Source organism: Vanacampus margaritifer, chromosome 5 (assembly GCF_051991255.1).
Source record: "Vanacampus margaritifer isolate UIUO_Vmar chromosome 5, RoL_Vmar_1.0, whole genome shotgun sequence".
Lineage (NCBI taxonomy): Eukaryota > Metazoa > Chordata > Actinopteri > Syngnathiformes > Syngnathidae > Vanacampus > Vanacampus margaritifer.
In genome coordinates this window covers 29,675,209-29,689,002 of record NC_135436.1, presented here as the reverse complement: position 1 = coordinate 29,689,002, position 13,794 = coordinate 29,675,209, and the positions used below count along the sequence as shown (strand labels likewise).

Sequence of the window (13,794 nt, the reverse complement as noted above, 5' to 3'; positions counted from 1 at the left end):
CAGAATTGTGACTTGAAAGTGAGAATTCTGAGATGAAAGTCAGAATTCTCACTTTAAAGTCAGAATTTCTCTTTAAAGTGAAGAATTCTGGGAATTAAGTGAAAATCCTGCCAAACTTTTTCTCTCTCTCTTCACTGGCCCTAATCCTCTTCCCTATCACCTTATTTAGATCAAACTTAAATGCTGGAGGGGGCCACAATTTTTCAGAAATATTTTTGGAATGAATTAAAGAAGCGAATATTAAAGCAATTTGAGACGGAAAACAGCAAAGAAATGCTACGGTTTATCAAGAATTGCAAAAGCAAACTCATACGACGTCATCGCACGGCGCAGTCACTTCCTGGTCTTCCTCTTTTAAATTTGATGTGGATCACATCTCTGTGGTGTATAGCGCCACCTACAGCGGCGGAGTCCCCTCTCAATGTTCGCAAAAGAAAGAACCGATGGAAACGGGCAGAAGTCACATGTTCGTTTTGCGCATTTTTTGTAAATTTGCTTTAACAATTGGACGGAAACCTGACTAGTGATACTGCAAGTTGTTCTTCGGAGTTATTGTGCCCTGATTTACATTTGATTTATTTTCTTTTGAACTGTGTATCATTTCTTAACCTCAACTTTGTAATTGAATAGAAGAAAGTTTTGACTGTCGGTCGCAACGGGCGGATCCCGAAGCGGTCTCACCTGCGATAGTGTTGAGGAACATGAGGTACTCAAAGTTGGAGATCTCTCGCCTCTGCCAGCGCTGCGTCATGTTGGACGACTTGAAGAGCTGCCGAGGGCTGGCCAGCGAGATCCGCCTGGAAAACAAAAAAGCGCAGCGCTCACGGGGCTTCGCTGCGGGGGAAGTTGGGACGTGACCAAAAGGCCCCGCCTTGTGTCATGGCTGGCGCGGGTACCGACGTGCACAACAGTCCGATGAGTCACCACGTCATCAATTAATGAATCAATCGAGGTTTGGATTACAGCCCTCAAGTGTTAATTTGTCATTTTCGCAAGACATTTTGGACAATTGCGGGCTTTGTGGGAACATTTTGGGAAAGGCCCTTTTCTGTTGCCAAGTGAAGTCCGCAAGGGCATGCGCGGCTGAAAACGCAAGCACAAGCACAGCAAAGCACCTTAGCCAAAAACATCGATTCTCATAAGATCGCAATTCTCATTTAGTACAATACAGAATCGATTTTAAATGTCCCAAAATCGATTTTATTTAAATTATTTTATACTGTCTTGCCTTTGTCTGTGTGTGCCTTTATTTGGAGCGCTGTTCATGTTGTACCCGCTTTGGCCACTGAGGGGCAGTGTGGTTCCATGCGGTCTATTACACTGTTAAGTTGTAGCCACATAAGAAAGTAGAAGGAAAAATTCACGATCAAGTTATTCCAATAAAAGGTTTTTTTTTTCCAGCGCGGAGTCGTTCTTTTGAGTGATGAAAGTGAGTAGCGCGCTAATTAGCATTAGCGAGTCAGACTGGAGGAGATCATTACAATTCCTTGCACATCTATGGATTGAAGCAAAGATCATTGTCAATCAAATCCTTTTGAATCAAAAATCGTTTTTCATCGAAAATTGATTCTGAATCGAATCGCAGGCCTAAAATCGGAATCGAATCAAATCGTGAGACATTCAAAGATTCCCACCCCTATTTGGGATGCCAGGATATCTCTTGTCTTGAGGAAATCCAACATAAGATCAAGTCCTTCCACCTAAGTACACAATGTGTGTACTTTTTGCCGCCTGTAATGTTATCCACGTTGTGGGTGAGCCAACGTCACGCTTGCAGCAACAGTACGCGTCTGCAGAAACTCTGTGGTCAGCAGGCTGTCTGCGTGCGGAATGAGGTCACCCCGACAAGGGTCAGCGCGCAAGAGTTGAAAGTGCACAACAAAACACTAATGCACCAAATCACACAAGCGTGGGGACTTGGCGTGTGTTTGCGGAGCCCACCTGTCTTGAGGGAGTCCGTAGCTGGTCCCGACCCCCACGCGAGGAAGACTATGGACCGCTTTCTTCACTGTCGCCTGGTCGGGGAAGTTAAACAGGACGGATGCTGTCAACGGACACACAAAGAAAAACATTTGACCCTTAGAGGGAATTCTATTCCGACTAAACCACTTTCCGCGCCCACCATTCAGCTATTAGCATTCCGCTATTAGCATTCAGCATGACCATGCAATTTCTCCAAATGTGGAATTGTCGTTATATTATAATAAAACTTCAAAGTCACACATTTTAGATGTTTCTACCAATACGAAATGTCCCGTTAAAAACATTGAGGGAAAAAACAACAAGATTCACAAACCAACAAGATCCCGTATCTGTAATTCAAAGCATGCAGCAACATTTGCCACCTTGTACGGTTTTCTCAAAGTACAGAAATCATAACTCACAAACTAATGCAAGACTTTATGTTAGGAATTTAGATCAGACAAGCTTTCGATTTTTAAATCTGTCGACCACTTTGTGGCTAATTTTCCTCATTCCAAGCATGCAGCAACATTTGACATCCTTTGCTGCGTTCTGCAAAAGGCTGCTAAGCATGAATCGGTGATGTGAAGCAATTGCGCAATCAAGCCAAATATGACTATATGACGATGCCGTACTTCTGTTGGCCATGAAGACCTCCACGGCGGTGTTGTGCAGCAGGTGACGCCGGGAGAAGACGGCGCGGATCTCGCTGAACATCCATTTCCCGTGCAGACCTTCTGTGTACGCCAACACCTGCGCCGGAACACATTTTACAGCGCTGAGCATTTCAGTAGGACTTTGCTACCTTCAAAAAAAAAAAAGGACTTTAATATGAATGAAGCGCACACGTGATAAAAGATTTGTGAGTTGGTTGAAGCTTGGTCCGGATTCATCCCTAAATTGGCCCTGATTACGACACTCTGGACTGTTCAAGGAGTCTGGAACTCAACCTGCTTTACACTAAAAGTGCTCAAGCTTTATGGTGAATTTTTGCAATACTGATAAAGGAAAGGAAACAAAAACTCAACAAACTCAAGTCTTGCATTCCCACATAAAATATGGTTTTCATTTGTTGGGTTCCACAATAGAAAACCTTCTTGATTGTGAATTAACCGTAACAATTCGGTCCTAGACCAAAATTATATATTACTGGCAAATTGTGAAAATCTTCCTAGATCCAATTTCAATTGCAAGACATTTGGACCACACATATTTCTTATTTAAAAGAATTAATTACGAGTCTCAACAAGTCGAGCCGCGACACGACAACAAATGTATTTTTCACAATTGTTTAAAAATAAAATGTTTTGGGTGCATTTTTGTCTCAGTATTTTCAGTGTCAACCAATTGTTATTAATCCCAAACCTAGCAAATCCGTTTTAGCCATTTAATCCTGACCAACTAACAACCTAACTCAAATCAATTTGAACCCTCACAAATGATAATCTCCTAATTGTACATTTTTACCAATCCTAATTCTAACCCTCCGCCCTCAACGCTACAGTAATTCTAACAACAACAAAAAAAGGCACATTTTAATCCAAAATATCAAAAGTAACTCAAATTTTTTAATCCAAAATGATCCTAACCTTGACGCCACCAACCTAATTCTAACCCTAAACCCTTGGCATTTTAATCCTACAAATATTAATCCTAAATGCAAACCTCTTTATCCTAAAACTAACGTCCTAATCCCACACGCAAAGCAATCCTAATGCTAAACCCCCAAACCTGACGTATACTAATCGCACGAAAAACCTAACCATAACCTTCCAACACTTTACCAATCAAAAAAAACTTTTACACTAATCTTAACCTCCTAATCAAAACCCCTTGCTAATCCTAATCACAACAATTCTAAGCCCCTCCCCATCGAAACCCTCCTAATCCAAACATCCAAATCCCAACCACATAACGATAACCCTCAGAATATTAAAACTAGGGGTGCACCGATCACAATTTTCTGGCCGATCATCGATCCCTAATCTCTTAAAAAAGTCTGACCTGCCGATACCGATTTTTTTTTTTCATTACAAGCAACATGTTCTCTCCAATAGAGATGAGATCGGTGGAAAAGATCCGTTTATTTTTAAGGGATCGGCCAATCGGCCATCTTCCAAAATTAAGGAAATCGGCCCAGGCCGATCGATCGGTGCACCCCTAATTAAAACTTGACCCTTCACCTTTCCCAAAGCTATCATCCTTCATTTTCAAATGTCCTTTCAAATATTGTCTGTACAAAAAAAAGAAAACGTCCCGGTTCCCCGGATGAATTATTGTCCCACTAACCATTTGTAGTCTCGTAAACCAAAACCATTCAGAAGCGGACCCCATGTGGCGTGTGATATATTAAAAAAAAAAAAAAAAAGAAAGAAAGAAAGAAAAAGAAATCAATAAAAGCATTGTGTTGAAGGCTGAGTGGGCAGACAAAAGGACGGACGGACGCTGCAGGGCCGCACGCGCAGAAAAGTAAGACAATTGTTCTGACAGGTGAGAAAGGCCCCCCCTTCCAGCACCCCCGCTTTTTCCATCTCGCCCCCCCCCCCGAACAATTTTGTCCCGCGGCGACCTCATCAGCTCTCCGGGTCGTCACGGCGCCGTCTCTTGAGAGGCAACGTGTGAGAGTAACGATAGAAGAGAACGCTAACGCTAACGCTAACGGGAACGGCCAGGTTGCAAAAACACAACAGCGTTTTTGCAACCTTTATTGAGCATTTGAAAAATTGGCATCACATTGACATTTTTTGAGGTATCCGTACTTTACGCGAGTATTGATTTTTTGGATACGTTCCTACGTTTCAACGTGTATTTTTTACTTTGCCAACATAAGCTTATAACTTTTTATTTTCAAAATTTCATGGATGACAACATGACCAAAACAAGTAGTTTACTGTATACATTATCCTTTACAAAAAAAAAAAATGGAGTTGTGCATCTTTCCAGCAGAGACGATTGGATATGATTTGTGATGCATGCATGGGGTACGATCTGATTCAAATTGTTACATCCTTGAATCGGATCGTACCATCTGATTCAAGGATGTAACAATTTGGTTCGATTCGGTAGGATTATGATTCGATACGATAGAACGGTAGCTTTTGTCATGCAAAAGGCTTCCAAAACCCAAACTATCCAAGTTCATTAAATCCATCCATCCAAAAAAAGGGGGATTGATGTTGTAATATGTTACCGGTTCGGCCATTGTAAAAACAGATGTTTGCAAATATCTTATTTTGATTAAACACAGAAGATAATCGGTCTTTGTTCATGAAGGACTCCATAAATCCGTGAACAATTACCGTTGATACGCTGAAATCTGACGATTTGGACAATTTCAAATGAAAAAATGGCTCCAAGCGATTATTCGGTTCTTAAAATAGTTGTCGATTAATTTGATGATCAATTACTTGTCGATGAATGGATTAATTTTGAACAATATCTAAGTACTGTATATGTGCACGTATGCATGGAGTATGCAAAGCGCAAGAGCTAGCGGTTCCGCTAGGTCAGCTGTGACGCTAATGCTCATTTAAAATGGAGAGCGCTGGAAGTGTGCAGCAGGGAGGGAGCGCGTGTCCGCCGCCTTAATTTCTCCACGGAATAGCCGGCCCGGCCGACCCCGCCGCCGCCGCTCGGCTCTCTGGAGCTCAATTAAAATTGGATTAGGTGGAGATAGCGGATGTGCAGCGCGCCATCCTTCAACTGATGCTCTCCTCCAGGGTAATGCCCCCCTCGTTTGACACCTCTGCAAAGCGCCGCTACCCCCCGCCCCCCCCCCCCCCCTCCAACTCAAACAGTTGTCATAGAGACAGCATGGCCCCAGAGGAGGAGGGGGGCGGGTGGGGGTGGATGGGTACGAGAGGACGGCAGGTGAGGGTGGCTTTTAACCCTCCTTCGTATCTTCCTCTGCTGCATCCAGATGTTGTGCAAGTCAAATCTGCTGCGTACAAAGTCCAAAGGCATCATGGGAAGGTTTGAACAGCTTGTCAGGTGTGATGTGGCATTTCCATGACCTTATTTGGGCGTTGCCGTTGCAGACACTCCATTAGCGTCTCCTAGCCTGACAATATGTCCCACCATTATGAAGCAGAAACTGTGTATTTCCAAGCAAAATACATTTTCAGTTGCGGTGGTTCACACGTCTGCCTAACAGCGCTGAGGTTCTGGGTTCGAAAACGGTTCGAGCCCCTCGGTGAAACAAACGAGCAACATGAAATATGGGATGTGCGCCCAACTTGAGGAAACACACACAAAAAGTCTTAAGAAGCAATGTCCGAAAGCCAACAGGAAGTCAGCCATTTTGTTTTTGAAGGAGTCCATCTGAGCATTTCCTACAGCCCGACACCAGCCCACAACACCATCAAACACTCAACAAGGTCAGAGCTTTCGAACCAGTTGCACTTAATGACACTTGCTAGACATGACTATCATGAGTAGACACACAAAAAAATATCCAAACAGACACAGACATTCTCACATTTTAGATTGAAGCGTCCATTACCTTAAAAAAAGACATCCATGAGATTTTATGTGATTGTTATTACATCTAAACCAGAAACAGGTAACACTAAATTGCAGTTGTTTTTTTTAAATTCCGTATCATTTTTTTTGGGTTTAATTTGCGGAGAAAATGTTGGCAAATTAGCCTGATGGATCATTTTTTGATAATAAAGACACTGAAGCCATTTGATCACTTTACAAGCTGAGATTTGATGATCATGACTGAGTAGCGCCACAAAAAAAGTCTCAAGAAGACGTGCCTCCAAAACTCACATGCAGGAAGTTCACCATTTTGCTCTGAAGGCCGCGTTTTTACACTCAGTTTTGCCCTTTTCTACGTAGCCTTAAAACACGAATGCCTTTGAGAGATTTTTTTTTTTCCATTTTTTTATGTATCCGAGACAGATATGTGACACAAAATTGGTTAAAAAAAATGGTGGTTTTTTTTTGCTCAGTAATTGATCAAAAAGTATTTATCAACAGCAACACAGCCTGATTAATCATTTTATTGGTGGATTCTTTTAGAAAAAAATTCTCCTAAAAACATGACATTTGGTAGGCGTGTCTCTAAAGTCTTAAAAGGACACAGGAAGTCTGACATGTTTGATTTAAGCAGCCCTTTTGAAGTCAATATGGGATTTTTTTTCTGATTGCTCGTAAATTTGGGCAACATATTTAAAGCCGGCGTTTTATCAATCATTCCTGATTAATACAAAAAAAAAAAAGCAACTTTAATCAATTTACATGTGGTTTCTTTGGGGGCATTTTGGTGTCCAAATGAACATTTCCGTGGCGTGAAAAAGCGCCGGCCAAAGGGCTCGCTATCAACAAAAGGGAGGCTAAAGACGAAAAAGGAGGGAGTGAAAAAAAAAAGAAGCTGATTTCAAACAGCCTCAATCAGAAGATTTGTCATAACAACAAAGCTTTGGGGGGCTAAAGCAAACGCACGGGGCCCCTCCCCTTGTCAACTCGGGGCGTTGACAAAGCCCAACGTGGGTGCGCGCGTGTGTGTGTTTTTTTTGGAGGCCCAGCTGTAAAAAATGCCATTTAATGAACCTGTCTGCCGAAGCTGTCCCCTGCCTGTCAGAGGTGTCAGCGGCTGACGAGCGGCGGGCGAGCGAGCGAGCGGCGGGGACGGCCGCCTCCAGTCACAGACAGGCCTGCCAGCTGGAGGCTTCGGCCCCAATCTAATCACGCCACCAGGAAGGGACCGGCGCTCTGCTCTTGGTCTGCCACGCTCAGGGCTGCGGGAGGGAGGGAGGGGGGGTTGGGAGGGGGGGGGGGGGCGGCGTGGGCAGGTTGCTTGATGATGGAAAGGGGCTCTGCCGCCCGAGCCTTTTGTTTCCACACAGGCCTCGCTCATTAGGAACGCATCGCGCATGCTCCGGCTGGGAGGCGTACGGGCTGGGCTCGTGCACATAATGCAATTGAGCATCCTCCTCTTCGCCTTTCGGACTCGAGGGCGGGCAACATCGCGGCCACGCAAACGTGGAAGCGATCTGGCAGACCTCTGCCGCATCTTTAGAATATTTCACCGAATGAAGGAATAAAATGTATGAGTGCATGAACTGGAAAATACGTTTCCTTACTAAGCAAAAGTATTCTGCTTTATCTGATGGCATGTTTAAAAAACACAATATAAAATACCTTGAACACTAGAAAAATAGCATTCACTGGCTGTCCCTGCTTCCCGAATTTAGATTTCAAATCCTGTAGAAATGTTCTTTTTTATGCAATTATCCCAAACAGGGTTACACATAGTCCTGGATTTTTCATGAGTTCGTTTTTATTATTATTATTAGTTTTAATTCATTTTAGGGCAGGTTTTTTTCATGAGCTTTTATTATTATTTTTTTTTTAAATACTTAATTTTTGTTAAATTTTTTAGTTTTATTTTTTTTATATATGGAGTCACTAAATAGTGTGTTATCAAATAAATAAACTCAAATTCTCAAAGGATTGTTCAACCTTCCTTCTTCTGTACCGATGTAATCTGCATCCTTTAGATCATCAGAAAGTTCACTCCTCATTCTTTTTTTTTGGGGGGGGGGGGGGTACTCAACGACATTTCAACTAGGACTGGGGGTCCCATTAATCCTGTTATCTTTTTTTTCATGTGTTACTTTGAAATGATTATTTATTTTTATAAATGTCAATTTTCAGGTAACAACCAATCACGGCACGCCTGTTTTCTGGGTTTGGTCACGTGGCTTTCGAAAGCTGAGCCCTTTGGCACTGTGATGTCACTTTCAGGCGACAGCAAGTGACAAAATGGCCGCCCCCTGAGATGGATAAAAACGAGCGCATGTTGCCGCTTGATTCATATTCCACAGACGAAATATTAATCGGAAATCCGTGTTTAGACAAACAAAGTATTGTCAAGAAAACGTGTGTCTTGATTCTGCCGCGCAGCCTTTTGTTTGCCCCACACGAGGAAGCCGGCGTGCATGCGCGGGCAACACAACAAAGCCTTCCTCTCTCAGGCCCATAATGCAATTTCCCATCCTCCCGTTGGCCTTTGCGACTTGACAGAGGGCAAGATGGGCAACATCACAGCCACGCAAAGCGGGAGCGCCGCCACAGACGGCGCCAGGAGGCGGCGAGCAGGTGACGCCGGCGTTTAAACCCGTAACAGACTTTCAAACGCGGCACGGAGGGGGCGGACTCTAATCACATGTGACTGCCCGGCGGCTTCGACGACATATTGGTCGAGACGCCGTCATGGATGTGATTCATAAATCTGGGGAGGCAATCGGCGTGCAATTGTCTGAAAATCTCCTCCTGGACGGGGAAATAATACAATTGGGCGTGACGGATATATTTAAAGGAGCGAGTGGAGCGTCACGGCACTCTCTCACTCTGCCGATTTGTCTAATAGGCTTCCGTCCTGAAGGAAGGCCTCGTCCCAAGGCGGGAGAATGCGGGAGAATGCGGGCCAGCTCACCCCCACATTTGAGAGCTCCTTTCCCGCCGTAGCGGTTCGACCCGAAAGAAGCTTTTTGGATGGCACCGTTTCGGGGGGCTGCCTGGTAATAATGGGAAGCGTTCCTGGGAATCTCTCCCAAGCTGGTTCTAGAATGCAGGCTGGGGAGGGCCATGACGTCACCGTCGTCTGATTGGCTGACAGATGCAGGCAAGCGATGTGGCAAAATGGTCCACGGCGAACGCCTGTTTGCTGTTTTTAAGATAGCGAGACAGAAATATACAGAGAAAATAAAAATACTGTTTGTTAGAAAAACACTCAACAATATGTGTGGGTGGAGGAAATAAGTTAAGCTTCTTTAAAAATGTTCATGCGAGTGATTTTCTGTGACGATTCCTGATGGGACGATCCCAAAGTCGCCTGTTAACAATCTGTTAAAATAAACATTGACATTCGGAATATTACCACTAGGGGTGTCTGGCGATTCCATTTTTTTTTATCTTAATTAATTGCATTACTTCAATAGTAGTTAACTAATGAATAATCCCAACTTTATATTTGTTCTAAATGCACAATAAAATGTAGAATAAAATAGTTTGTTGTTAACATAAAAGTGGAAACTATTTTTCAGAGTTCAAATTAAACGATTGTGATATTGATTTGTGTTGAGGTCATTTTTCTGACACTATCACGTGACGTCAATAGTGTCAGGAAATGATTGTTGAATGGAAGTGGGCGTGACCCGGAGCCACTTGGTGACTTTTAGCCACGGTTATTTTACAAATTAAAAGTTGTTATTGCCCATCGAGCCACGGAATCAACCGAAGGTCGCCTGTCAGTCGAAGTCACACATTTAATCGGGACGATATTTAGCAAGTTCATCAAATCGCATGAGCAAACAAATTCAAATTGTTATTGAAACAAAAATATCAACATAAGGAGGCTGCGTGATGAATAAATGGTGAACAAAAAGCATAAAGTTTGATGTCATTTGCACAATCTAACTTTGGGAATACTTTTCCTCAGGTGACATTAAAGTAACGCCGGTCGTGCATTTTAACTTTAAATAAAGCAAAGTCGACAGGAATCTCCGCACTTTCGCATTAATCCATTTTTCCATGCTGCAAAGAATTAGCGCATCAAAGCATGTTGCCATCTGATTTTTCCCGCACTGACAACTGTTCTGAAGCCTATTTCAAAATATCGTTCCCCCGCACTCATATAGGCGGCGTTTATAAATACACTCCAGTCTCTTCCATTCGGGTTGAGGCCCGTATCACGAGTTGAATAAAGTAGCAGACTCCTAAAGCAGGTATTGGTGGGGGGGGGGGGGGGGTTGCAAGATGGAGATTTGCATAATCAGTGTCAGTCTCCATTTGGGAGAGAGCTGGAGTGTGGCGGGATGACACGGCGTGGCTGCTCTGGCGGGGACCAGCGGGATAAAGCCCATGAATATGCATGAAATATTCTGACACCTCACTGGCCCGCACGTCCAGCCACGTTTGTCAATAGCGTTTATGTCAGCGACGCTATTTCATGCGCATTAGCGAGCGCGTCTGCAAGGTGGGAGGAGACGCTTTTTTTCACTACTTCCTGGTTACTTCTCAAGTCAGATTTGTTCAGCTCTGGTTGAATCGTTTATTATTCCATCAAATGAATGACCTTTAGGGGAATGTAAAAAAAAAAAAAAAAAAAAGGTCACTCAATAGTGACATCTGGAACGTTACAAAAAACACAATCACCACATGAAACTAAAGGAACATGGAACTGCCTGACTTACAACTTTAAAATTAATGAATTAAAAACATTTCAACGTGCTGGCAAATACGTTCAAACGCTCTCCAAGCACCAGCCCCTCCCAACCCGAGAAAACGAGCGCGTGCTCACTCTATGACGTCATCAGGTGCGGCCCCACCCCTGCAGCGCCTCTGCGGAATAAAGACACGCCCACTTTCTCCGAGACCTCCACGCTTGCAGGATAGGGATGAAAGTAGCCTTTCTCAGTAAACATTCTGTCCAAATGAGACGAAAATGCACTTGACTTAATAAAAACTGGACCAAAATCTAGTATGGACATTTTAGTTCATGAACAAAAACGAGACAAAAATGATATGGTTTTGCAACATTTTGTCTCTGCTAATCTGTCACTGTGACGCCGTCATGTGACACACGGTGACACACCCTCTTTCAAATCTGCAGCTAGCGAGTGGGACATGCACAAACACGAGACGGACAGGAGGTGGATTCACAGTGAAAGGTAAAAAAAAAAAAAAAAAGTAAATTAATTAAATTAATTTAAAAATTAAAAAAAAAAGTTAATTAATTAAATTAATTAAATTAATTAAAATAAAAAGTAAATTAATTAAATTACTTCAGTTGAAGTAATAGATTCCATGGCTCGATGAGCAATAATAACTTTTAATTTGTAAAATTATAGTTATAAAATAACGTAACATTAATCCAACGGCTAGAACGTACCAACAAATAATGTTAATCCGACCGCTAACTAATGCTGGCTAATTTACTAGCTTGTCGCTTGTAGCCACTTGTTGATATACCGTACTGTAATTGTGTGTAAAGTTGTTTTTCATCAAAAAGATGAGAGAAAATTTGATGTGAAATAGTTTTAGATCTGAAATGTTCAATATAATCTGCTGGCCAAAAATATACAAATAAATAATAAATATACATATAAAATTAGACGTTGACAGTTTTTGTTGACTAAAACTAGACAAATAAAATGATGTTTTCTTGGACTAAAATAAAGACTAAAATGCTAGATTTGTAGTTGACTAAAAATGAACTAAATAAAAACGGGATGAGGTTGACTGACTATGTTCAAAACGAACAAGAATGATTGAAACTGGACTGCAACTGCGACTCAATTTAAAAAATAAAACTATTTCCTAGTATTGGTTGACTTGCGTTTGCCGTCATTTTAGGCACAGAGCAGCGCGCGCACAATTTCCTTGTTATTACTGAGCGTGTTGGGTTTTAAAATAACCCAGCTTGTTTTTGTTTCCTAATTATGATTAAGAAGTGCTTGAACGCGCATGTTTACAGCGATTGACGCCGTCCCCCGTAAATGTAAACCTATTTAAGCGTGCTGTAGTTTGTTAACAAAGTCAAGAGGGAAGCCGTCCGCCCGCAAGTCGTGCCCAAGAAGACACTTTAGGGAGCTCATCAAGGAGATAAACAGCTTGGGACTTTTTAGTCTAAGAAGCTTCTGGCCTATCTTTTCCTAATGGGACTTTTTCCAGAGGCTTGTCAGCCTTAAGATGACTGAAATCTTTCCTGGCCGGGATGCCACCAGGCTGCCACAGCGAGTGCCAAGCTGATTGCTTTTGATCCCGCTTCTCTCTCTCTCTCTTTTTTTTTTTTTAATGGTGGTGTGGGAGGGAAAGGAAAGGAGATGGAGAAAGAACAAGACAAGGATGGAGGACGGCAAGCAGTTGGACGGGCGGCGCTGATGAGCAATGAGCGGCCCTCCATTAATCTTGCCTGCCTCACCTTTTTTTGCCTCTCACACACAAACACCCTCCTTTTACCCTCACCTTATTCGCCGGCAATTGCTTGAAAATATGTTGCAGATTTCATATAATTTTCCCTGTCACCTGCGGTACATCACACACCAACAAAAAGCCCCCAATGGGGTGGACGCCCTTTGAGGATTATGCTGGGTGACACCTCCATCGGGAGCATCATTTTCCACGGAATTAGCTCGATTTATCTGTCTGACGGAGAGAAAAAAAAGGTGGAACAGGTTTCTTATCGGCTCTTCTGCATATGAGGGGGGGCTTATACATGCAAATGGGCGCCTTTTGTCAGGCGCCGTCGCGCCTCGGGGGGCCGAGCGGGGCCACGCCGGGCTCAGGGTTCGGTAATCCGGCACTGGGTCGCGCCTGATAATTTGTGCGTTATCCTCATGTAATGATAGCGTTAAAGTCTTTTTACTCGCGCTAATCCCGCCGCCGAGCAAGGAAATGTCCCGGCTTGGAGGTTTGTTTGCCGGCTGCTAGTTAGCAGGGGGGTGCCAAGAATCAATTTTAAAATGTCCCAAAAATGATTTCATTTAAATTATTTTTATTCTGTCTTGTTCTTGTTTGTGTGTGCCTTTATTGGGAGCACTGTTCGTGTTGTACAAGATTTGGCCATTAGGGGCAGTGTGGTTCCAAAAATGCTACAATATTTGCCTGATCAACTTCAACAGAAAACTGTTCCGGAATTTTTTTTTTCAAAACAACTCGCAAACATAAACAATAGATAATTACTCAAAAAGTCAAAGAATTTCAAAGCGGCCCTTGCATCCTTCCATTTTTCTATATGCAGCCCTCAATTTTAAAACTTGGAACATTTCGGTGTAATATTCAGAGATGATATGTGGCCCTTTAAACTTAAAGGGATACTTG

General features: G+C 42.9%; 1 protein-coding gene across 5 annotated transcripts in view; it reads right to left on the bottom strand.

Moving 5' to 3' along the window:
• nbeab (neurobeachin b) overlaps positions 1-13,794 on the bottom strand; it is a 223,230-nt gene that overhangs the window by 39,833 nt on the left and 169,603 nt on the right. For all 5 annotated transcript variants that reach the window (XR_013294247.1, XM_077566748.1, XM_077566749.1 and 2 more), the window contains exons 40-42: positions 2,598-2,715; positions 1,942-2,044; positions 682-797 (exon numbers count right to left, since the gene is read on the bottom strand). Coding sequence is in view for 4 of the 5 variants with exons in the window: in XM_077566748.1 (XP_077422874.1) it covers positions 682-797; positions 1,942-2,044; positions 2,598-2,715 (337 nt within the window). In the remaining variant the exon portion in view is untranslated. The remainder of the gene's footprint in view (positions 1-681; positions 798-1,941; positions 2,045-2,597; positions 2,716-13,794) is intronic.